Source organism: Vulpes vulpes, chromosome 13 (assembly GCF_048418805.1).
Source record: "Vulpes vulpes isolate BD-2025 chromosome 13, VulVul3, whole genome shotgun sequence".
Classification (NCBI taxonomy): domain Eukaryota; kingdom Metazoa; phylum Chordata; class Mammalia; order Carnivora; family Canidae; genus Vulpes; species Vulpes vulpes.
This window is the reverse complement of record NC_132792.1, coordinates 63,900,946-63,926,088: the sequence shown is the minus strand read 5'-3', so window position 1 is coordinate 63,926,088 and position 25,143 is coordinate 63,900,946. Positions and strand designations below refer to the sequence as shown.

General features: G+C 35.7%; 1 protein-coding gene across 13 annotated transcripts in view; it reads right to left on the bottom strand.

Annotated features, from left to right (window-relative positions):
* The window catches only part of PDE7A (phosphodiesterase 7A), a 119,981-nt gene that overhangs the window by 29,593 nt on the left and 65,245 nt on the right, over positions 1-25,143 (bottom strand). For all 13 annotated transcript variants that reach the window (XR_011996640.1, XR_011996639.1, XR_003236995.2 and 10 more), the window contains one exon: positions 1,533-1,684. Coding sequence is in view for 8 of the 13 variants with exons in the window: in XM_072734644.1 (XP_072590745.1) it covers positions 1,533-1,684 (152 nt within the window). In the remaining 5 variants the exon portion in view is untranslated. The remainder of the gene's footprint in view (positions 1-1,532; positions 1,685-25,143) is intronic.

Sequence of the window (25,143 nt, the reverse complement as noted above, 5' to 3'; positions counted from 1 at the left end):
ACAGGTAAGGTTAATGTTTCTTTCAACTTATTACTATGCTACTATGAACTTTTCAAGAATTTTTAATAATAATTTAACACCACGGAAGTGTGGTTTGTACCCGACATGGTCTAGAGTCTAGATTTTAAAAATTTGGTGAAAATAAGTTATAAAAGCTGAGTACTTCCTATGCTTGTTCACTTTTACTATTCATAACAACACTGTGAAGTAGGCATTGTTTTCAATCCTCATTTACAGATGGGGAAACAGGCTAAAAGTGACTAACCAGAGCAGCTAGAAAATAATAGAGCTGGGATCTACAACCAGGTGGTTTGATTATAGAACCCAGGCACCTGATATCAATGCTACACTACGCTTAAATTATTTGTTATTCATGGTCTTAAAAAAAACACTCCCAACTTACAGGCACTTATTTATATTCTTTAAATAGGCTTATACAATAATTAATAGCACTTATTACACTTATTTTTAAGTTAATGTATATTTCGGTTGAGCAAATAAATCCCACAACAACCTCAAAACAAAATTGACTATATTTTTAAGCCATATATTTGTAACCTGAAACTTCTGTGGAAAGGTCACTGTTGTACACATTCATCAATAAACTGACATAAATAATACTAATTATACTAATAATACTAATATATTACTAGTAGAGTTTATTTTTGATAGTGTTAACGACCAAACATATATAGGTCAATGTTTTAAAAGGCAGAACATGTAAACTTTTTAAAATTTAAAGAAAGCATGAACACTTCTGTTAATTTCTTTCATCAAACAGGGAAGCAATTTTTTTTTCACTTTAATGTAATTTTAAGAAAGGCCTCAGCCCTATGTACACACACTTAACAAAATGTGGCCTGTAAATATTAACTCAAAAAATAATTTCAAAAGTACTGGAAACATAAGATTATTAAAAGCCTTCATTTGGTCAAAAAAAAAAAAAAAAAGCTCATCTGAGCTCCATCTTCATTAAGACATTTCTTTTAAACTATATAAATAGAAAATAATGCTCACAATCACTGGGTTTAATTAGAAAATATACAAATAAATCATCAAAGCATCTCAGTGATACAAGGGACTATGAAAAATCATTTGAATGAAAGTCATGCGACCTAACACCCTGTGCTGGCTGTACCCTCTAACCAGTGGATGAGCTCAAACAAGTCTCTGATGCTCTTCAGGCCATAGATTCCTTACCTATAGAATAAAGAAATTAGACCAGAAGAGCCTTAAGATTCTTCCCAGGGTTAAGGTTCTGTGTGATCTTATAATGTTCTACTGATTCACTTGTTACTTAATGTTATAATAAATAAAAACATTTTCACCATTTTAGTTACTTCAGAAATCTTCCCTACTCTGTAATACCTGCTTATAAATTGAACAAATGACCTAAAGGAAAAAGCTGAAAAATGGGCTTAACTGATTTTTGCATACAAAGAAAGGTTCTAATAAATCAATACTATGTGGGGGGAAAAAGGCTTCATTAAACATATCAAAACCTAATATTTTCTTGAAAAAGTAATACACACCTTGGCTTGTCCATTATAATCATCATCTAAAATGTTTAGAGAATTTGAAACTGTAGTACCACGAAAAAAGCGTGAAGATCTAAGATAACGCTGGAAACTTAGTAACCTTCTGATATTCCTTGCAGACACAGAAACTTCAATTTCAGATTGAGCTGAAATAAAAGAAGTAAAAGGTGAGTTCAGCAAGTCAAAATTGTGCATACACTTTCATTGTAATACCCCTCTCTCTAGTTATATACAAGTAAAAATAAATCATTATACCACATTTCTAGAAGATAAGAAATACTTCATTTGTATTTTCAATTAAAGAATTAGGAATGAAGGGATAAATGGTCAATTTTGACAGCACTACTGTTGGTGGGAATGTGAACTGGTGCAGCCACTCTGGAAAACTGTGTGGAGGTTCCTCAAAGAGTTAAAAATAGAGCTACCCTACGACCCAGCAATTGCACTGCTGGGGATTTACCCCCAAAGATACAGATGCAGTTGAAGACCAACATACTTGCACCCAATGTTTATAGCAGCAATGTTCGCAATAGCCAAACTGTGGAAGGAGCCTCGGTGTCCATCTAAAGATGAATGGATAAAGAAGATGTGGTCTATGTATAAAATGGAATATTTCACTCAGCCATTAGAAACGACAAATACCCATCATTTGCTTTGATGTGGATGGAACTGGAGGGGATTATGCTGAGTGAAGTAAGTCAATCACAGTAGGACAAACATTATATGGTTTCATTTATTCAGGGAATATAAAAAATAGTGAAAGGGAATACAGGGGAAAGGGGAGAAAATGAGAGGGAAATATCAGAGAGGGAGACAGAACATGAGAAACTCCTAACTCTGGGAAACGAACAAGGGGTGGTGGAAGGGGAGGTGGGCAGGGGGATGGGGTGACCTGGTGATGAGCACTGAGGGGGGCACTTGACGGAATGAGCACTGGGTGTTATGCTTTATGTTGGCAAATCGAACTCCAATAAAAAATATACAAAAAAATTTTGACAGCACTTAGAAAGCTAATGAGAAGTATGGCTGGATTAATCTTTTTTTTTTTTTTAAACTCTGAAGAATTATCACCTCTCATTCTATTGCTTGAATATCTGTATACACATTATGAAGCAGAAAGACAACCTATTTTCAAACCACCCTTCTTAGTGAAGAGCTGGGTCCCAAGTTTAATCCTAATGAGGTATTATTTCAAATATTTAGGTAATTTTACTTAGAGGAAAAAGAGATGGACCAGAGAATTAAGTAATTTCTATTCTATAAGAGTTCTAAAGGGTAGGGACAAAATCCTATAAGATGAAAAGCTCTAGAAAGGAGCAAGTCTAACATGTCCATTTTTCCCTCTAGTTTTAGAACAAACCAAAGTTTCCTTAAGTACCAGATGAAGTATCAGACCTGGGTTAAAAGCCATCCCCCAGGGAACACATGTTGTCTTCAAACTCTAAAATCAAACTAAATTCAGTGAAATACAATATAAAGCACATGAAAATGGAGACTAAGGATCAATAACTCATCACCCCATCTTAACTTCCATTAACTTAAAATCACCATGTAGAATAGCAGTTAATCAAATATATTCTCCCTTGTGCATCCCATCACTAACTCCTCTATTCACCTATAGTACTCTGGTTTTCTGATCTATAAAATAATGGCAATAATATCTAATTCAAAGGGTGCTGGATTAAATGAGATAATGTATACATGAGTTGGATACATAACAGGTTTTAAGTAAATGGTTGCAATGTAGATGATGATAAAACTGATGTTGATGCCACTGCTTGGAAGTTTGCTTCTAGGTAATTATCCTAAGTTCCCAATATATTAGTGTTGCTTTAAATAAAAGTATTCACTGGTTTCTCATCATCTCAAAATGAACTCCATGTCCTTAGTCTGGAAGGAAAGGCTTCATGTTCCAGGTTCTAGCTCTCTCCAGGTTTGACTCAGGTGTCACCTTCCCTGGGAGGCACTACCTGAACACCTGCCTACACCCTCCCCATGTAGGAGAAATGGGAGGTACCTCCTCTGGGTTCTCAAAGCCCCATGTGCAGATCCCTATCAGACTACTTCTGATACTCGATTATAATGTATTTACCTATCTCCTTCAATATATGATGACATCCAATGTAGCCAAGAGCTACCTTTTTCCCCACCTCTTTATTCCAAAGCCTAATAACAGTAGATATGTGAAAAATATACTGAATAAGTGTATCCTACTTTTGAAATATCTGATGAGTTTTCAGATTCCCATATACTCACATAAATCAGAAATAAATGAGTAAGGGACACTGTTATGTACATTTTCCATAATGTACTCTCTTTTCATTCTAGTCAATCTAAAATTTATCGGGGCGCTCAGTGGTTAAGCATCTGCCTTTGGCTCAAGTCCTGATTCCGGGGTCCTGGACTGAGTCCCACATTGGGCTCCCCAGAGGGAGCCTGCTTCTCCCTCTGCCTATGTCTCTGCTTCTCTCTCTGTGTCTCTCATGAATAAATAAATAAAACCTTTAAAAAATAAAATAGAAAGTATCTAGAACAACTGTGGACTTAAATTTTTGATCTCTAACTTACATTAAAAGGATTGGAATCAAAATAGTAAGTAATATCAAGTGATAATTGAACTAGAATTAGTAAGTTTAAGGAAATGAGGGAAGATTAAATTCTGTGAAAACAATGTTCCCAACTGCTTTGCAAAAAGTACCTCACTTAGTCCCCAAGAATCTCAAAAGATAAATATTATCCTTCACTTTACATATGAAAATACTGAATCTATAAGAGATTAAAGAACTTGCCCATGGTTACAGAGCCAATATAGGATGCAAGGGGATTTTAAAACATAGGACTGTTTACAAAGCCTGTGTCCACACTATTACTCCTAAGTTTTATTCCATCTCTACAGTATTGTTTATTAATTGTAAAAGTTTTGTGTATAAAATTATTCAAAATTGTCTTTATATAGATGAAAGCATACAGAAAAAGAAACGGGGGAAAAGCTAATGTACAAGAACTTATGTCTAATATGATCCTTCTAGTCCTATTCTTTCTTAGAAACAAGTGAATCTGGAAGGGACAGAGTTGAATGGACAAATACATAGGGAGCAGATGAGATCTAATTAAATACTAGCACCACCATCTCTGTTTTTATAAGGCACCTTACAGTTTTACGAAAGAGCATTCATGTCAACTATCCCATTCTGTAATCAGAGTGATATGAAGATGACAAGATTATCACCTCCATTTTACAAATATAATCTTAGACACCAAAGTAGAAATGAAATACAATTAATCTGTGAAAGCCAAAGCATTTTAAAAATTCTAGAAAATGTTGCAGAATACATATATTCTATTCATTATGGAAAAATAATCTAAAAGAGTTCAAGGTCATGAGCATGACTTCATGAGCATTCCCTTCAATTTATCTTAAATCACACACAAGGCCATAGTTTTATCACTGGCAATTAATTACATTGCACCACTATATGCATGTGTGTGCATGCATGTACACACTAATGATAGTAGCATCACTGCTTTCAAATTATATATCTAAATACATGCACCTGGAAATAAATGTGAGAATCTCTTTGGGAGGATAGCTGCAGAAGGACCAAAAAATAAATGAGCCTCATCTGAGGGGAAAACCCCACTAACACAATGCACTATGCTAAGTCCTCCTATCAACATGGCAGGATTCACACTGTCAACGGTTAAGACATCTGGCAGTCTGGGAGCCAGAGGCCTATTCACAAGATCACAGCTGTATCCTCCTGCTTTACTCCTAATTTCTGACAAATCACAACCTCGTGATGTCTCATTTTTCTTAATTAAAACAAAACAAAAAACATAATTCATGTCTTCCTGTTTCACAGAGTTCTGAAATTGGTACACATTATCCAGAGTTCTGGTTTGATCATATGAAGCTGAGAATGAGTATTACATACTGACTCAAGGGGAAATGCTCACTCATGGGGGCCCAGTGCCATCCAGCAAGACTAACCCCATAAATAAGCTACTCAGAGGATCAGAAAGAGAGCATCATTTAATGATAGAATCAGCCTTAACAAGTACTCATTATTTCACAGACAACTTAAGAAAGGACAGAGAACCTGTCCAGATGAAGCAGCAAATCATCCACAGAAAAGTGCTTTCTCTACCTAGAAGGCCTGGGGAAGATTACTCAAGAATATGACATTGTGGAAAGCCTGGAAATTCCATAAGACCCTGCAGAGATAGTAGCTAAAACTACCCCAAAGCTTTAAGACTTCATATAGGACCAGAATGTGGGAGAGGGAGGAAGAGAACATTTGATTTTTCTATTAGACTAGTTACTGAATATGCAATTGTTCACACGTCTCACAAATGAAAAGGAAGCAAGATGGGACGAGAAGCAGGGAAGGAATTCAAGGAGGAAGGAGGGAAAGAAGGCAAAGGGGACAAAAGAATACAGTGAAAAACCTAACCCCTAGCCAGTCATCCATCCAACTACTTCCCAAGCCCTCCCCTAAAATGATGAGCTTTTTCTTAAAGTTTCCTGTGTATCTTTCCTGAGTTTTTGGTCAAATAAATGAAATCACCATACACCATTTTTCTACTTCTTTCAAATAAATGGCAGCATACTCCATTATATGTTCTGCACCTTGCTTTTTAATTTATCTGGGAGCTCCTTCCCTACCAGTACTTAGAGACCTTCCTCATACTTTCACGACGCTGTCAAGTATTCCATAATATGGATGAACCATAATCTTCTGAACCAGTCCTTTACTGAAGATCACTGCTACAATTTTACAATTTGAAAAGATACCTTCATTTTGTAAATACACTTACATTCCTGCTTCTTGATTTGTCAGCTTACAACATCGTCCTTTAATCCTTTACCACACATGAGGAATCTACTCTATATCCTACTTTCTCTCTCTTTTCCTTTCCCGATGTTAGCAGCATACAGACTTTCTCCTTCATTCCAACCCTCACTTTTACCTTTTGTTTGCTTAGGTTCATCCTTTAGCAGTTTCCTCAAGAAGGGCTCATGAAGGCAACGTAGCTCAAAAACAATTTATCTCTATTACCTACCTCAAGGAACAACTAGTCCCTGAGTTCTTCAATTTATGCTTTACAGTGAAGCTATTGCTTCATTTAAATTTTTAAGTGAGTGATAGAAAACTCAGTCACAATTTTCATCAGTTTAAAGGCAACTTTTTTTTTTTTGTGAGCCACTCTTTAATCATTGTTGAGTTCTACTGTTCTCATCTACTGCCCTGCATAATTCAATGACCTGATGGGCTAGTTTTTTTGGGGGGTTGTTTTTTTAACAAGTCATTACCGAATGGGCTAAATTCTCCTGGGCTAACCCTCTACACCAATTTTTTTTTTTAAGATTTTAAGGAATCTTACACCCAACATGGAGCTCAAACTAACAACCCCGAGATCAAGAGTCAATTGAGCCAGCCAGGCACCCCTACACCACACTCTTAGTAGGGATAGAAGTGAAGTCTTAGGAGAGGGCAAAGGGTCCTCTTCACTTTCCTACCCAAATGGCTCTCTCCTTTTCTGCCAAGGACACAGACTGCTTCTTACAAACATGTTCCTGCTATTTCTATAATTGGGCCCAGGGGGAGAGTGCATCTAACCCTGTTCAACCCTGATCACAGACCAAACAAGGCAAGTAAAATATTTAACTTTATACTTCCGAGTAAGCCCCTTAAAAAAAAGTTTATTAAGACTTCTTTTATGGCCTAACATATGGCCTGTTTTGCAAAATGTTCTCTGTGCATTTAAGAACATGTATTTTGCTATTAGGTGTTCTGTATATATCTAATAGGTCTGACTGGATTATAGTGCTGTTCAGGTCCTTTAATTCCTTACTAATCTGTCTCACTGTTCTACTCATTATTGAAAATGTGTATTAAAGTCCCCATTATTGAACTCCAATTAAAAAAATAAAGTCCCTATTACTGTAAAATTCTCTTACTCTCCCTTCAGTTCTGTCAATTTGTGCTTCACATATTTTAGGGTTCTCTGGTTAAATGTATATATGTTTATAATTTATAAATGTATATCTTCCTGTATATTTATCAATGTACAGTGAGTGTCCTTTATCTCTTGTAATCTTTTATTTCAAGTCTACTTTGTATGATCATAATAAACCCATCTAGGTCTTTTGGTTACTCCTTCATCATGCAAAGCAGTATCACTCCCCTCCTTTTATTTTCAACATCTTTATTTCTTTATACCTAAAATTAGTCCCTTCTATACAGCATCTAGATGGACACTGTGGGGTTTTTAAAATTCAAGTCTGCCAATCTCTGCTTTTAAGTAGAAGAATTTAATCTATTTATATTTAAGGTGATTACTGATAAAGAAGGATTTACTTCTGCCATTTTGCTATTATTTTGGGTATGTTTTATATATTTTTTGTTCCTTAATTATTGCTTTTCACTCAGCTAATTTTTTTGTAGTGTACCATTTTGATTCCCTCTTCTTTCCTTTGTACATTTTTTTAGTTACATAGCAGTCACCTTGGCTTGGATGTTACAATTAACATCTTCAACTATAACAACCTAGTTTGCATAATACCAACTTATTGTACAAATACTACACTCCCGTACTCTCCAATTCTTCCCTTTTGTTATTGTCACAGACTGCATCTTTAATATATTGTGTACATACAAACCAGAGTACAATAATACTGTTTTTATATTTCCTATGTGGTCACCCTTGCCAGTGTTCTTTATTTCTTCTTACAGTTTCAGATTATTCTCTAATGTCCTTTCATTTCATCTTGAAGGACTGTCTCTAGCATTTCTTGTAGAACAGGTCTACTGCAAATGAACTTCCTCAACTTTTGTCTGGAAATGTATTTATCTCCTCTTCATTCATGAAGGATAGTTTTGTCAGATATAGAATTCTTGGTGGATAGCCTCCCCTCCTTCAGGATTCCAAATAAATCATCTTACCTGCTTCTAGACTCCAAGGTTTCTATATTGGGAAATCAGTTGTTAATTTTATTGAGGATTCCCTGTTATGGCAAATTACTTCACTTTTGCTGCTTTCAAAATTCTGTTTTTGGGTTTCAACAGTTTGACTAAATTATGGATCAGTGTGGAACTTTGAGTTTATCTTGTTTTTTTGTTTTTATTTTTTTTTAAGATTTTATTTATTTATTCATGAGAGATACAGAGAGAGAGGCAGAGACACAGGCAGAGGGAGAAGCAGGCTCCATGCAGGGAGCCCGACGTGGGACTTGATTCCAGGTCTCCAGGGTCACGCCCTGGGCTGAAGGCAGGCACTAAACCACTGAACCATCCAGGGATCCCCTGAGTTTATCTTATTTGGAGGTCACTGAGCTTAGGTGTGTATATTCATGTCTTCATCATATTTGGGAAGTTTTCCACTTTTATGTCTTCAAATACTTTTTCTGCCCCTTTCTTTCTTCTTCCCCCTGCTGGGACTCCTATGACTCATATACTCATACATTGGTACATATGATGGTCCTCCACCAGTTTATTGGGCTCTGTTCATTTTTCTTCATTCTTTTTTCTTTCTGTCTCTTGGGTCTGAATCATTCCTATGGTCTTATCTTCAAGTCCACTGATCCTTCTGCCTACTCAAATCTGTTGTTGAATCCCTCTATTGAATTTTTCATTTCAGTTATACTTTATAGCCTCAAAATTTGGTTCCTTTTTGTAATTTTTATCTATTTAGATTCTAGTTTTGTTCATAGAATTTTGTCCTGATTTCCTTTAGTTCTATGTCCATGGTTTGCTTTATGCATTTATAGCACTTGATTTAACAACTTTGACTAGCAATTCCAATATCTGGACTTCCTCAGGGACGGCTTCTGTGAAATTCTCTTATTGCATGTATGCACCATACTTTCTGATTTTTTTTGTATGTTTTATAATTTTTTTTTTGAGAAGTGGATATTCTATTATTATACTGGAGTAACTGGAAATCTAATCTCTCACTCCTCCAGTACAGCTTACTTTTGCTTGTTGTGGGCTGAAGCCATCTGTTTTGACTTTTCCAGACTATTTTCGCCTTTGCCTATCTATTTGCTGTTTTGTGTTCCTTGTGTGTGGTCACTGAAGTTCCTAATCCATTATCTCTGCAGTCAGCTAACACAGTGACTCAACAAAGATTTCCTTAAATGTGTGGCTCCAAAAGGGGAGATGGGAGGGAAGAAAAGATTCTTTAAATCTTCCAGTAAACACTGTTAAGTGAAATCTCTGCAGCTGAAAGGCTGAAACAAAGGCAAATGTCTGTGCCTATCACTCAGAGATCTGAAAAACCGACTTCAACATGCAACTCCAAAGTTTTGGAAAACAAAGTCCCCAGTGCCCATCTGGCTTCAGCAAGCCCATCCAAGAACATAGGCCACTGTCTCCATAGGCTAAGGGGCCAAGGGATGGGTAATGGTCACTGGTCTGTGCATGAACTACCAAACAGCAGCCTCTCCCTTCATCAAGTACTCTAAAGGTTGTTGTAAGTGTCCAATCAGGATCCAGAGTCCTGAAATAGTAGACCCTGGTCTTTTTCTCTAGTTTAGTAGTTATTTTGATAGAGAAGCCTCTCAATCTTCCTACCCTGTCATTCTGAGTGACATATGCCCCTTTCTTCTAAAAGATGTCTTTTTCTTGGTCCTTTCTGGGAGTAGCTGCCCTAAACTGCCTCTTCTGCTCAACAAAGTTGAAAATGGGGAGAATTTGCATGGGAGGACTTTGCTGTACAGAAACCACCAATGGTAACTGGCACTCCAGATATTTTTCTATGTATTATTTTCTATATGCATGTGTATATATAGTTTTTTAATCCAAGACAATTCATAGTAATTTTTTTCTTACAAATTCATGAACATCTTTCCAAGTCAATAAACACACTTACAAGTACCATCATTTTTAATAGCTATGTATTATTCTAAAATATGAAATTATCATAATTCCTTAATCCTTTTGCTTTTAGGCTGTTTCCAACTCTTATTTTTCTTAAAATTCTGTAACATTCTTATAACTACATATTTGCACACATCCTAGCTGTGTAGAACAAGCACATAGGAAGTAGAACACACACATTGGAGCACATTTCAATGGCTTCTAAAACACACTACCAAACTGGAGAATAAGTCTTCTAAAAGAAAATTAGAGAGACTTCCAGAACTCTCCTAGAATAGCTTCCAAAATATGATCTAAGAAAAGGGATCAGTGACTATAAATCAAGGATGAAGCATGATGAGATCATTTTAAGATGGAAATTTTTAGTTTTGTCAGGTTTGCTGCCCTCCCATTCTTCCCCCTTACACATACATACGTACACAAATGGATTCCCTATAATGATTAGAAGTAAAATTCTTATCCTGAAACCAGAAAAGAACACTACAGAGAAAAAAAGGATATCAAATTGAGTAAGTAATTATCATTTAGGGATATATAAAAAAGCTTACATGGGGAACTTTCGAAACAGGAATGAATGACTGTGAGAATTTGATTAGTACCCTTCATTCTGACAATTACTAAAAAGCTCACCCTCTGACCATATTACATAAAATGTGACCCTATTACCAATGCCATCATGAGCTCGTTCTGTACCTTGAGGCACACCACTATTTATTTCACAGCATAATACACAATAGATTAAAATTGCCCTTATTAAAGCCCAGCTTTCACCAGGCTAGGACTATTTAAGTCCCTGGCTTGTTCTAGTTTACATGGTTACCTACATTCCAATCCAGCTTAGAAAGCCAACAGGGCTCACTGAATTAATCAAGTTACTATTAAAGAGTTGTTAGCTCTGCTGGTTCTCTTCTAAAATACCACATTACCTCACTATGTGACCATGAGCAAACTAATCAGCCTCCAAAAAACTAAATGAGTGTTGTTACTTAATGATCATGGGAATTACTTCCAGTCATCCATTCTTAAGATTCTCCAAGGAAAAGAAAGAAAAGAAAAGAAAAAAGAGAAAAGAGGAAAGAGGAAAGAGGAAAGAGGAAAGAGGAAAGAGGAAAGAGGAAAAAGGAAAGGAAAGGAAAGGAAAGGAAAGGAAAGGAAAGGAAAGGAAAGGAAAGGAGGAAGGAAGGAAGAAAAGAAAGAAAGAAAAGAAAGAAAGGATAGCAGGCAAATTTAGAAGCAATGTTTTCCCCTAATATTAGAAAGTAAAGAAATACAAGCAACAGGCTAAGGAACAAAAGGGCTGGGAGGATCACATACGTTGAGCTAATAAGTATCCCCTGACAGTCCCTGACTCTCTATCATCCAAGTTGCATGGCAAAGAATGTTACTGTTCCTTAGTTATTAGACAAAGGAGGTTTTTAACAGAAAAGTCCTTGGATCTTGAGATTAATCACCACTTGCTCTAATGGTCCACAAGAGGGAGCCCTGTAGTCACTATATCTGCCACGTTAAAATCGTAAAAATCAATTTAGATGCATATAATCATGAATTATCCTTGGAGTTTGTTTTAAAAATGTTTCTTGGGACGCCTGGGTGGCTCAGTGATTGAGCATCTGCCTTTGGCTCAAGTTGTGATCCTGGGGCCCCGGATCAAGTCCTGCATCCTGCTCTTTGCAGGGAGCCTAAGCTTCTCCCTCTCTCTGTCTCTCATGAATAAATAAAATCTTTAAAAAATAATAAAAATAAAAAATGTTTCTTAAACTCAGTTCCAACTCAAGTCTAGGGCAATGACACGTTGAATAGTAATGGAATAAAAAATCTGAAGACATTCTATATTCTAACCTCCCTCTAATCTTCCTAAACACACACACACACACACACACACACACACACACACACAAAATAGAAGCCTTATCTGAAAGCTTAGTGTTAATATTGAACAATTACATTTATGTCTATTGGGAAATTTTTCTTGGAAGAATATTTATATTTAGCATGTGTGGATACATAGGAAGAAAACAGCTAAGTACATAAAACAATAGTTAACTCTTTAGTAGAGTAGTATGTGCTTATATAGAGAAGCAGTACAGCAGAGTAGATAAATACATGCGCTTTGGAGTTACACATCTGAGTTTGAATCCCACTTTTACTAGTTTGTGACATTAGGAAAGTTATTATTTAAGGTCTTTTCAGCTTCCTCACTGTAAAATAAGGCTCATAGGACTGTTATAAAAATTAAATAATACATGCAATATGTCTTTTGGGGAAAGAATAAACACTTAAATGTTAATGGCTATAATTACAAATATCAATTTTTTTTAGTTGAGGTATAACTGACCTGTAACACTATATTAGTTTCAAATTCAAATATTTTTAAACATATGACTTTACTTACTTTAACAAAACCAAAATATTTTTTTAAGATTTTATTATTTCACAGAGAGAGCATTAGCAGGAATGAGGGGCAGAGGGAGACAGAGAAGCAGACTTCCCACTGAGCAGGGAGCCAATGTGGGGCTTGATCCCAGGGCCCAAGGATCATGACCTGAGCTGAAGGCAAACACTTAACAGACTGAGCCACCCGGGTGCTCCAACAAAACCAAATTTATTATTTGTAACAGCATAACTTCATCTTGAGGACCCCTCCATACTTTTATATACTATAGAAATAAACGGACATGTTTAAAAGAGATCAATATGCATATAATTTCATTACTTTATAATTTATGTACATAAGTATGTATGTATGTATTTAAGTAGGTTCCATGCCCAGCACAGAGCCTAATGTGGGGCTCGAACTCACGACCACGCGATCAAGACCTGAGCCGAGATCAAGAGTTGGATGCTCAACTGTCTGAGCCACCCAGGCGCCCCCAATTTCATTACTTTAAAATGAATATATAAGTAGTCCAAGCTTCGATGCAAATCAAATAAACAAGCTACTCATAATCTAAAATCAGATCAATGTTAACATGAGAATAAGCTGTACAATCAATATTCTTTCCCTTAAGCAATTCTTATAAACTTAGTTTATGGAATTCAATTTCACTCTGACAAGATGTGATAGCATAATTGATATAAATTTTTTAAGATTATTATTATTATTGTTCTGGATTAGGCATTTCCACCCTTCAGAGATAGGATATGTGATATGTTGGATCCCTCCTTTGTTCAAACTCAGCCCTTAAACTCCTCATTCATTACATTTTTAATTACCTTCTTAGTGAACTGAGAAAGAAAATAAAGTACACAAAGATTTAATGTGTACCATACAAAATAAAGCCTAGAGTTAGATCTCCAATTCCCTCAGTTCTCCCAAGCACAATAAGAATTAAACTACCATTAAACTGTACTAAGATTAAGGTCCATTCCATATTCGTTCCCTAATTTATGCTATGAAGTTCAAGAAGGTGTCTAGGGGACAAAACATCTATCAATTTGGGACAAAAAACAAAAATTAGTGGTTTTTAAATGTAGACATTTCACAATCACCTGGAAACTAGGTAAAAATCTAAAAATACACACACATGGGCAGAGTGCTATGTTTTCTAATTCAGTTCAACAAAGAAGTACTGCTCTCTACGTGCACTGCTTGGTAAGGGGATTGTTACAGGAAGTAGAAACATTTGTGATAAAAAGGAAGGGAAAAGAGACATAAGATTATTATTTCCCATGATATCTCTGTGAACTATTATAGATATGTTGCTTACCTTACATATTATGGATACGATTTCAAGACAAATGAATGACTCGGAACAAACTAAAATTTAATAGAAACCTCAGACAAAATAAAATATGGCCTTAGTCTATAATATTACAGCTGTAAGTAGAGGCTGGAATGCTTACATTTGTAATGGGACTAAATTACAAGTGATGAACAGCTATGTTAGCAGATCAAGCAAATAATGGCTGAAGAAAATATGCTTGTAAATAGTAAAGTACTGGCCAGCTGATATAGCAGGAAAGATAACAGGTAAAAGACTAAAAGAAAAAGTCATGGTTGAGGAAAAACCCAGGCAACAACTTTCATGTTTAAAGGGAGAGCAGGAAAAACTACCAAATATAATACGATCTACCCTTGTGTGGGAGTTACTATATATTAAAGACAGATAATCAAAGACAATAAAATCTAAGACATAAGCTTTTAAACTTAAAATACACACAGAAACAGATGTTCCTTCTGATCATATAACTCAGTATAAAACAAGTACTGAAGTCTAACACAGCCCTGTTAGTAAGACAGCAAACAACCCGAAATCAAACACACATGAGGATCTAAGGAAAAGCAGAAGGAGTCTGTATGTTTTCATAGCGAGTTGTTACAATAAAGACAACATGAGACATTTGGTTCAGCAGAAGGGCAGCGACCAGACCAGCGTGAATTTGGTTAATAGTTTCAGATTATATTTGGAGAAATACAAGTGGGACCCTATAAAATCCAAATGGTAGAAGATACAGTTTTAGTCGACTTGATGCAACAAGAATATATTCAATCTCTACCTTGAGCCAGAGGCTGCCAGAGACTGCCAGACACTGCCAGAGACCAGGAACAAAAAGACCAATAAGCCTCAAAGCGTACAAAAGTTAAGAGCTTTTAGGCTACAATATAAATAACCTTACAAGTTCCCTTGCTGCCCCACTAAGGGATGGAGAAAAGTGCTAAAACGAATACAAAGCTCTAGATAATGGGTAAAACACATATACATGGACTTAAACATTACCATGTGCCAGGAGTAAAAGAAAATGGAAAGAACTGCATTTACGAAGACATGAAAAAAAAAACTGTAAAAAAAGAACATATTCCTTGAATATTACATCTTGTCTGATATTGGCAGAGAGACCATGCCTTCCAGTCTGGATGATGTCAGTAAGCTCTAGTGAATTCCATGAAAAGAAGTAACTGTCAAGCTGGCAGCTTCTGTTACTATTTAATAATGATGCCAGAATCCTTAAAAAAAAAAAAATCAGATTTTTTAAGTGCACATGAAGAGTTATAAGTTCTTTTACGTTCTAAAGATATTCGTATTTGTTATTATATAATCTAAAAATGTGTAACTAAAAGAATGATTCATTAAATTTACGGATATATAATTTTAAAAGCAAACAAGATAAAATTGGACAAAATGTCAATATAGAGTTCATTTCATCAGATCCAATAAACTGGAGACTCAAAATATTGTATTGCAACAGATGAGGTATAGAAAAATATTTGTAGGAATATTTGGGGCTTTTAATCCAGCCTACTGAATGAAAGTAGGCCACCATTCTCAAAAGGAGGAAAGTGAAATGAGGAGTCTCCTGGTGGTCTCTAGAGTTGAGTGAAAGCAGAAACTTAAGGAAGCCTGGTGAGGAGAAGCCATCATATTAAGGAAAATGATGCTCAAGAGCCCAAGAGCCCAGCTTAGGGAGACAGCCCTGGGGCACTTGGTTGTGGAAACTACCCTCCGGTCAGCCTCATGTCTTCATCAGCCCCTTGCTCTCTCTAATCAAACTATTTCTCTCTCCCCCTCATTTTCACCGCCCCCCCCCCATTATCTTTTCCTTTCATTTTGTTAGTGCTGTATTATCACTCATTGTCACTAGGTGCCTCAAAGTTAGAATTTTCACAGCATAAAATCAGGAGACTAGACAGGTTAAACTTAGTTGAATGAAGGGCATCCAGAATCCGTTTTTACATGCTGGAGGACCAGAAATTTGTACCTTCGTGGGAGTAATTTCTAGACAGAGCAGGTCTGAGGGCTAGGGATCTTTTGAAAATGGGATGAAAGCTGAAGTCTCTCAGTGGGTCTCAAAAATGTTAACATCAACATTTTCATATATATTGATACATGTTATCTTTTGTTCTATAATTAAAAAGTTAATAAGAACAAAAACAAAGAAAGGTGAAAGAATGCTTCAGAAAATCCCTTTAGTGAAAGATGATACCAGGGAAAATTTTTTTGATTTCTTGTCTCATAGAACCATGATATCTGATAAATTCACAAAGAAGTTAGCATGAGCAGCCACTAAAAGCATCAGAGACAGAAGAAGGAAAATCTAGTTAAGAATAAAAGCTTCTGTACGACACATCCATTTTAGGAAAAATTTAACTTAAAAATATAGTAAAATTTATTGATTAAAGCAGAATCACTGCAACAAAGATGCCTGACTACAGATATATACCAGATCTTTGGGAAATATTTTTTGGCAAAGAGGATTCATGAGCATAAAAATCCCTCCATCCTTTTAACAATGAATACAACTAAGTTTCAAATCATCTTCCCAAAGTTTGAACTCTCCCAGTTCTGAATAAACAACCACAGAACTGGTCTAATACCAGTTAATTAACAAATATGTAATCTGAATAAAGCCCCACGTTTTTTAGAAGCACATAATTACCAAACTTTCTATTTGGATGGAGATCACTTCAAAATACAGATATAAAATTCAAAAAGTTGCAAACTAAACTACAAATAGTACAAGGAATACCCTTTGCTCAGATTTGCCATCGTTAACATCTATCCATGGCTTTCATGTTTGCACAGTTTGGTGTGTACATTTCTTCTTCTGAACATCTGAAATAGGTTATACACATTTTGGTCTTTTGCTCCCTAAATAACTCAGTCAATAATACCACAATTTAATTCATTTCCTACTATAAACAAAGCCAAAGTGAACATCTTTGAACATACATTAACATTTACATGTGATTATTCCCTTTGCATACATTTCTAGTGGTGAAATCAAAGAAAAAATGCTTAAAATTGGATGCAGGGAAGCCCAGGTGGCTCAGTGGCTTAGCGCCGCCTTCAGTCCAGGGCGTGATCCTGAAGACCTGGGATCGAGTCCCACGTCGGGCTCCCTGCATGGAGCCTGCTTCTCCCTCTGCCTGTGTCTCTGCCTCTGTCTCTCTCTCTGTGTCTCTCATGAGTAAAAAAAAAAACAAAACAAAACAAAACAAAAAAAAAAAAAAAAAAACAAAAAAAAATCTTAAAACTCTTGATGCATACTGAGGAACTTCCCCCTAGAATCTCTCACAATGTAACTATCACTAGCACCATACTAACAGTTTAACTTCCTAAATTTGATAGGAATTTGTTTAGTAGTAAGGCTGAACACTGTTTCTGCATTTAAGGTATTTCTGTGTTGAATTAATTTTCTTCTGTTGTTTCTTTTTTTAATTTTTTAAAAATATTTTATTTATTCATGAGAGACAGAGAGAGGCACAGACACAGGCAGAGGGAGAAGCAGGCTCCATGCAGAGAGCCTGACATGGGACTCAATCCCGGGTCCCCAGGATCGCACCCTGGACTGAAGGCAGCGCTAAACCACTGAGCCACCAGGGCTGCCCTGTTGTTTCTTTAAACCCTTTTGAAAAGACTCAAAGTCAGGACTCGCTATATGAGAAGGCCTATCACAAATCCTATTGTGAAGATAAATTTATGGATCTTAAGAGAATAAGGATTTATGACAAAAGATGATGCAAATGACAAAAACTCAAGGCAGAAAAACCTATAATATCTACAGGATAAAATTACTGTTGAGGTCCTACTTATTATCTTTGGAATCTGAATTGTTCCCTACCTGGACAGCCCTTTTGAGGAGAACTCACCTTGATATTGTAACCCCAAACACTGTTTATTATAAACGATACATATAAAAAATCTTAATATAACAGCTTGATATTGCAGTGTGGATTTCTAATTTCCAGATAAATTAGTAAAGATAATATGTCAACATGGAGATGATCATAATCTAGAAATCAGTCAAAACTATTCCAGCACTTAAATATCAGTACCTCACAGATACAACAAATAGAACACAAAATTATTGACAAAAAATAGTTTTAATTAATATGCTAACAGCATACATGTCTTTACCTGTTATGATGTATTTTTCCTGTATTTTAAGCTTTCCCTCTCTTTTTTTTTTTATTTTTTTTATTTTTTTAAGCTTTCCCTCTCTTTAGAAAGATCCAACTTTGGGTACAGAGTACAGGACAGATTGCAGGAGAGAAATCCTAAAAGGACAATGGTTAAGATAATACCAGACAATGGTGTGATAAAGGTCTGAATCAAGCAGGATAAGAGATAAAAGAGGAGTATGGCAGCTATTTTCGGTTACAGAATATATGGAATTTAATACAGACTGGATTTAAGCAATGGAAGAGCCAGGACTTTTACAACAGGGAAATTAAGAGTGATGAAGTTACAACCACAGAGATGCTCAAAAGAGGTGTCAAGGAGCCGTATGTAGATAGAATTCTAACTTCAATCAATTTAATACGTGTATCTAGAAGTAGTTTCTGAACATCTAGACACTATTTTAAATTCAGTATGCAATGTTTTGTGTCATCGTGAAAAACAAAATGTTATTTTTAATTATATATCAAAGAGAAGGCACATGACTAAAGTCTTTCAAATGCTTTAGTCCCTCTGAAGGTTTAAACTCATCCTGAAAGCTGCTTTAGGGTAGATACACGCCTTCACCAAGGCTGAAGAGAAGTTTCCTAGAGCTGGCTCACAGGGGGTTTTAGTGCGAACAGGAGCATGTACTCACACTCTGATTAGATCCCATTTCACAAACTCTACCAGGTTAAGATTTTTTCTCTTTTAAGAATTTTGAGCTCTGTGATAAACAGTACCCACACTACCAGTAGGAAAAAAATGATTCATTTTTTCTGTTAAAAAAAAAAACCCAAATTACATTATCAGTTTGGCTTAGAGATATTGTTAAATACAGGACCAATTCTACAGTGAATCAATTTTCCAACTATAACCTAAAGTCTTAGACATTGGTCACTTTTTATAAACAATCTGCATAATGAGGTCAAGAGTTGTAAGATACCATACCACACAGTCCCTACAATGGGTCTAAATCACTAGATCAGGATCTAAGTTTAAGTCCCCAAATCCAACTTAACACCTTCAGGCCTGGTACTGCTTCGTATTGTTTTCAACCATTCTTTGTCATTAGGTTTCATTTTTTACCTAATCTGATCATCTTCATCTCTTAAAAGGAATATTTCATCCCTTTACCTTTATTACCATCATCAATATCTTTAGTCTGCTCTCATTTTGTCCTTTGCTCCTGGGTTTGTTATGATTTAGAAGGTATCCATCCTATTCTCATTCCACTAAATTACTTCCAACAATTTGATCATTCCTAACTTCCCTCTCCCAACAAAATGTCCCATTACGTCCCTCATTTAAAACCGATACATTATAACTATTATATTTTTCAAATCCTCAATTTTACTAAATTCAGTGAAATACAAGGAGTTATACTAGAGACTTCCAATATATATGTACACCTTTCTTTATAATAATGTCAATAGTTAGACTTAATCTTTTTACTGATATCCCTATCACAGCCAATCTTTGTATATTATAATATTTATAGGTAATTTTATTTAAACTTTTTAATGATAATACATTCAATGGATCAATAATTCAAAAGGGCCTACAACAAAAAATGCCTTTGTCTTTTTCTCAAGCCACTCATTTCCTCCTAAGAAGCAACCAATGTTATAAATATATTGCTACAAAAGAGCCCGTCAAACCTAGATATTAAGTCATGCTTGCGTTCCTCTCTAAAATAAACCCACTAAGGCTGGATTATTGTTCTTTTATGCTGTTGGAATCCTTCTGCTAATATTTTTTTAACTTTTTTTTTACAGACATTTATAGTAAGAGTATACTTGCTTCTTAAAAACAGTGTTTTAAAGATCCAGAAGAAACTGCTTGTGAAATGTCTAGACCTCACGATTTCAGAGAGGTTAACTCTTGTGCAACTTTCTCAAACATGCTGATTTTCACAACTCCTTCACACTTTTAAAATTACTGACTGCCCCAAAGAACTTTTAGTTTATGTGAGTTACAGCTACTGATATTTACCATGATGGAAATTAAAATAAAATCTGTAAATACTTATTTGTCATTTCACTTCAAAATAACATAAGAGAACTTCCAGTTTCTGTATCCACATATAAGAAGTTTGGAAGCTGCCACTAACAATAGTAAAAAGCTGAACAGACCGAAAAATCAACAACTCTTCTAGGATCCATAAAAGAGTCGTGAGGACATGGTGCAAACCATTGCCCTCAAGACTGGAGAGACCAACAGATGATTAGAGAGAGTAACAATTTATTGGAGCACAGACACAAACAGAAACCTCCTTGGGAATTAGTACCAGGGTAGGGATATCTGAACTATAACTAATAAATTTCTTTCTTTTTTTAGATTTTATTTATTTATTCATGAGAGACACACAGAGAGGCAGAGGCACAGACAGAGGGAGAAGCAGGCTCCCTCTGAAGGTCCCGATGAGGGACTCGATCCCTGGACCCGGGGTCACACCCTGAACCAAAGGCAGATGCTCAAACCGCTGAGACACCCAGGCATCCCAAACTGATAAATTTCTGAAAGCTCAGTGTGGAGAAGTCTGAAACCCAGTTGTGGGGAAGTCTAATATTTTTTTTTTAAATTTTTATTTACTTATGATAGTCACAGAGAGAGAGAGGCAGAAACACAGGCGGAAGGAGAAGCAGGCTCCATGCACCGGGAGCCCGACGTGGGATTCGATCCCGGGTCTCCAGGATCGCGCCCTGGGCCAAAGGCAGGCGCTAAACCGCTGCGCCACCCAGGGATCCCTGGAAGTCTAATATTTTGTGAGATTTACTTCCAGTGGTCTGACTAGGTTCTCACAGTAAATGTCTGCCAAAACTCACCCAAGAATAAACAGACAATCTGAATAGGCCTATATTTAAGAAATGGAATCAATAATTAATAACTTTCCAAAACAGAAAACATCAGGCCCAGATGGGTTCACTGGTAAATTCTGCTGAACCCTTAAAGAAGAAATTCTACCAATTCTTCACAATCTCCTTCAGAAGACTGAAACAGAGGAAAGGAATACTTCTAATTCACTCTGAGGCCAACATTAATACTAAAACCAGGCACAGATGTTCTAAGAAAGATGACTACAGACCAGTATCTCTTATGCATACAGGTGTAAAAATCCTCAACAAAATATTAGCAAATCAAATCCCAAAAAGGTATTAAGAATTATACACTAAAACCATGTGGGATTTGTCCCAGGTATGCAGGGCTGGTTCAACATTAAAAAATCAATTAATGTAATCCAACAAGTCAACAGACTTAAAAAAAAAAAAAAAGATCATACCAATAAACACAGAAAAGGCACTTGTCAAAACCCAACACCCATGCATGATAAATAGTCTCAGTAAACTAGGAATATAGGGAATGTTCTTAAAGTTGATAAAGAATGTCTACAAAAATCCCACAAGGAAAATACTTAATAAGAAACTTGAAAGTTTCCCACTACAATTAGGTAGTTCTTTTTAACATCATGTTAGAAGTCCTAGCTAATGCAATAAGAAAGAAAAGAAAACATGCAGAATAGAAGGAAAAAAACAAAACTTTCTTTGCTCACAGATGACATGATTGTCTATACAGATAATCTAAAAGAATAAACAAAAAGCCCTCTTAAAACTAATAAACAATTAGTATAGCAAGATTGCAGGATACAGGTTAATAAAGAAAAGTTCATTGCTTCCCTATATACCAGAAATAAACAATGGTATTTGAAATTAAAAACAAAGTATCATTTATATTAGTACCCTCTAAAGTGAAATACTTGGATATAAGTTTAATAAAATACGTATAAGGCCTATATGAAGAAAACTATAAAACTGGGATGAAAGAAATCAAAAAAAGAACTAAATAAGAGATATTCCATGTTCATGGATAGGAAGATTCAGTATTGTCAAGATGTCAGTTCTTCCCAACTTGATCCACGGTTTCAATGCAATCCCAATCAAAATCCCAGTAAGTTACCTTATGAATATCAACAAGTTGATTGTAAGGTTTACACTGAGAGGCAAAAGACCCAGGCTAGGCAAGTCATTATTGAAGGAGAAAAACTAAGTTGGAAGACTGATACGACCCGACTTCCAGATTTACTATAAAGCTACAAAAATCAAGACAGTATGGTACTGGCAAAAGAACAGACCAATAGATCAGTAAAACAAAGCAGAAAGCCCAGAAATAAACTCACATAAATATAGCTAAGTGATCTTTGACAAAGGAGCACAGTCAATACATTGGAGCAAAGATAGTCTCTTAAACAATATGTGCTGGAACAACTGGACATCCACATGCAAAAAATTCAAATAGATCATAGACCTAAACTAATTCAAAATGGATCATAGACGTAAATATAAAATATAAAACCACAGGACTCTTAGAAGATAACACCGGAGAAAATCTAGACAATCCAGAGAAGAGAAATGCCTTTTCAGAAATCACACCAAAGGGGCGCCTGGGTGGCTGAGTGGTTGGGCATCTGCCTTCAGCTCAGGGTGTGATCCTGCAGTCCCCGGATCAAGTCCCATGTTGGGCTCCCTGTGTGGAACCTGCTTTTCCCTCTGCCTCTGTCTCTGCCTCTCTCTCTTTGTGTCTCTCATGAATAAATAAATAAAATCTTTAAAAAAAAAAAAGAAAGAAATCACACCAAAGACATGTATGATCCATGAAAGAAAATGGTTTTAGATGAACTTCATTAAAATTAAAAACTTCTGCTCTGCAAAAGACAGTGAGTCAAAAGAATGAGAAGACGAGCCACAGAATGTAAGAAGATATTTGCAAAAGTCACATCTGATAAAGGACTATTATCCAAAGTGCCCAAAGAACTCAAAATTCTTTAAGAAAACAATTTGATTAAAAAATAGGCTAAAACCTTAGCAGATACCTCATCAAAGAAGATACACAGATGGCAAATAAGCATATGAAAAGATGATCCACAGGGAATTTCAAATTAAAACAAGATACCACTACATACTGATTAGGATGGCTAAAATCCAAAATACTCACCATACCAAATGTTGATGTGAATGTGGAGTAACAGAAATTCCCCCCTCATTCCTGGTAGGAATACAAAATGGTACAGCCACTTTGGAAGACAGTTTGGTAGTTTCTGACAAAACCAAACATACTTTTTGCCATATAATCCAGCAATCACACTCCTTGGTATTTACCCAAAGAAGTCAAAAACTTACATCCACACAAAAACCTGCACATGGATGTTTGTAGCAGCTTTATTCATAAGTGCCAAAACGTGGAAGCAACCAAGATGTCCTTCACTAGGTAAAAGGATAAATAAGCTGTGGTACATTCAGACAATGGAATATTATTTAGTGCTAAAGAGAAATGAGTTATCAAGTCATGAAAAGATAAGGAGTAATCTAAAATGCATATTATCCATGTGAAAGAAGCCAATCTGAAAAAGCTACCGACAGTATGATTCTAACCATTAGACATTCTGGAAAAGGCAAAAAGCTATGAAGGGATGAAGAGGTGAAGCACAAAGGATTTTTAGGGCAGTGAAAATACTCTGTATACTGTTACAATGGATACACGTCATTATGTATTTGTCCAAACTCACAGAATGTACACTTGGAATGAACCCTAATGTAAACTGTAGACTTTGGGTGATTATGAATTGTCAATGTAGGTTCACCAATTGTAACAAATATATCCCGCTGCTTGGTGATGTTGATAATGGAAGAGGCTATGCATTTGTGGTATGGGGATATGGAGATATCCTTGCACTTCCTCTTAATTTTACTCTCAACCTAAGAATGTTCTAGAAAATAAAGTTTTGTTAAAAATATAATAAACCCATGTTAATATAAATAACATTTCTATTTAAAAACATTTTCATAAACAAAAAATTAATAAGAATAAGTAGTCTATTTTTATTCTTTAATTTCCCTTGTTCCTGTGAGAATCTCCCACTCCTCCTTAGTTTTTAAGTATTCAACTTAGCTTAATCACTGATTAAGTCAGCCAGCAGTTTATCTATTTTGTTGTAAAGAACCAGTTCTTAGTTTATTTTTATTTTGTTTTTTAAACTCATTAATTTCTGTTTCTTAACTTCACTAATTGCTACCTTCATATTTTCTTAGGTGTACTTTCTTATTTTCTTCTTGAACTTGACTATTTAATTCACTTATTTCATTTTTTCCTATTTATTAACATAGGTATTTTTAATGCTATGAATTTTCCTGTATCACTGCTTTAACCAAATTTTACTTGAATTTTCACAGGTTTTTATATGTAATCTTTAATCATCACTTTTTAAAAGTCTGCAAAATTGGGCAGCCTGGGTGGCTCAGCATTTAGCGTCACCTTCAGCCCAAGGCCTGATCCTGGAGACCTGGGATGAGTCCCATGTCAGGCTCCCTGCATGGAGCCTGCTTCTCCCTCTGCCTGTGTCTCTGCCACCAGCAACCCCAACCCCCCGCCCGCCCCGTGTCTCTCATGAATAAATAAAATCTTAAGAAAAAAAAATAAAAGTCTTCAAAATCAGTTTCCATCTCCTCTTTGACTTAAGAAGTACTTATATCAGAACTTAATTGGTTATTAATTGCCAGCTTTAGTGATCCTTCTAGCCCTATCAGCTGCCTCTCTTCTTTGCATTTAAAGTCTTTACGTTGTCTGTACCTGCTATATCTATCTCCTTGTTCTCGCTTATATTCATTCAATAATCAGGCTTTCCCTATAACCACCTCATCAAAAAATCAATTCTTATTCCTCATCTTATCTGACTTATCAGTATAATTTGCAACATTAAATATACCCAAATTTGATTTTTTTACTACTAAAGGTCAAGATTCATTTTTTTTCCCCACATAGGTAGCCAACTGATTCAGCACCATTTATTTA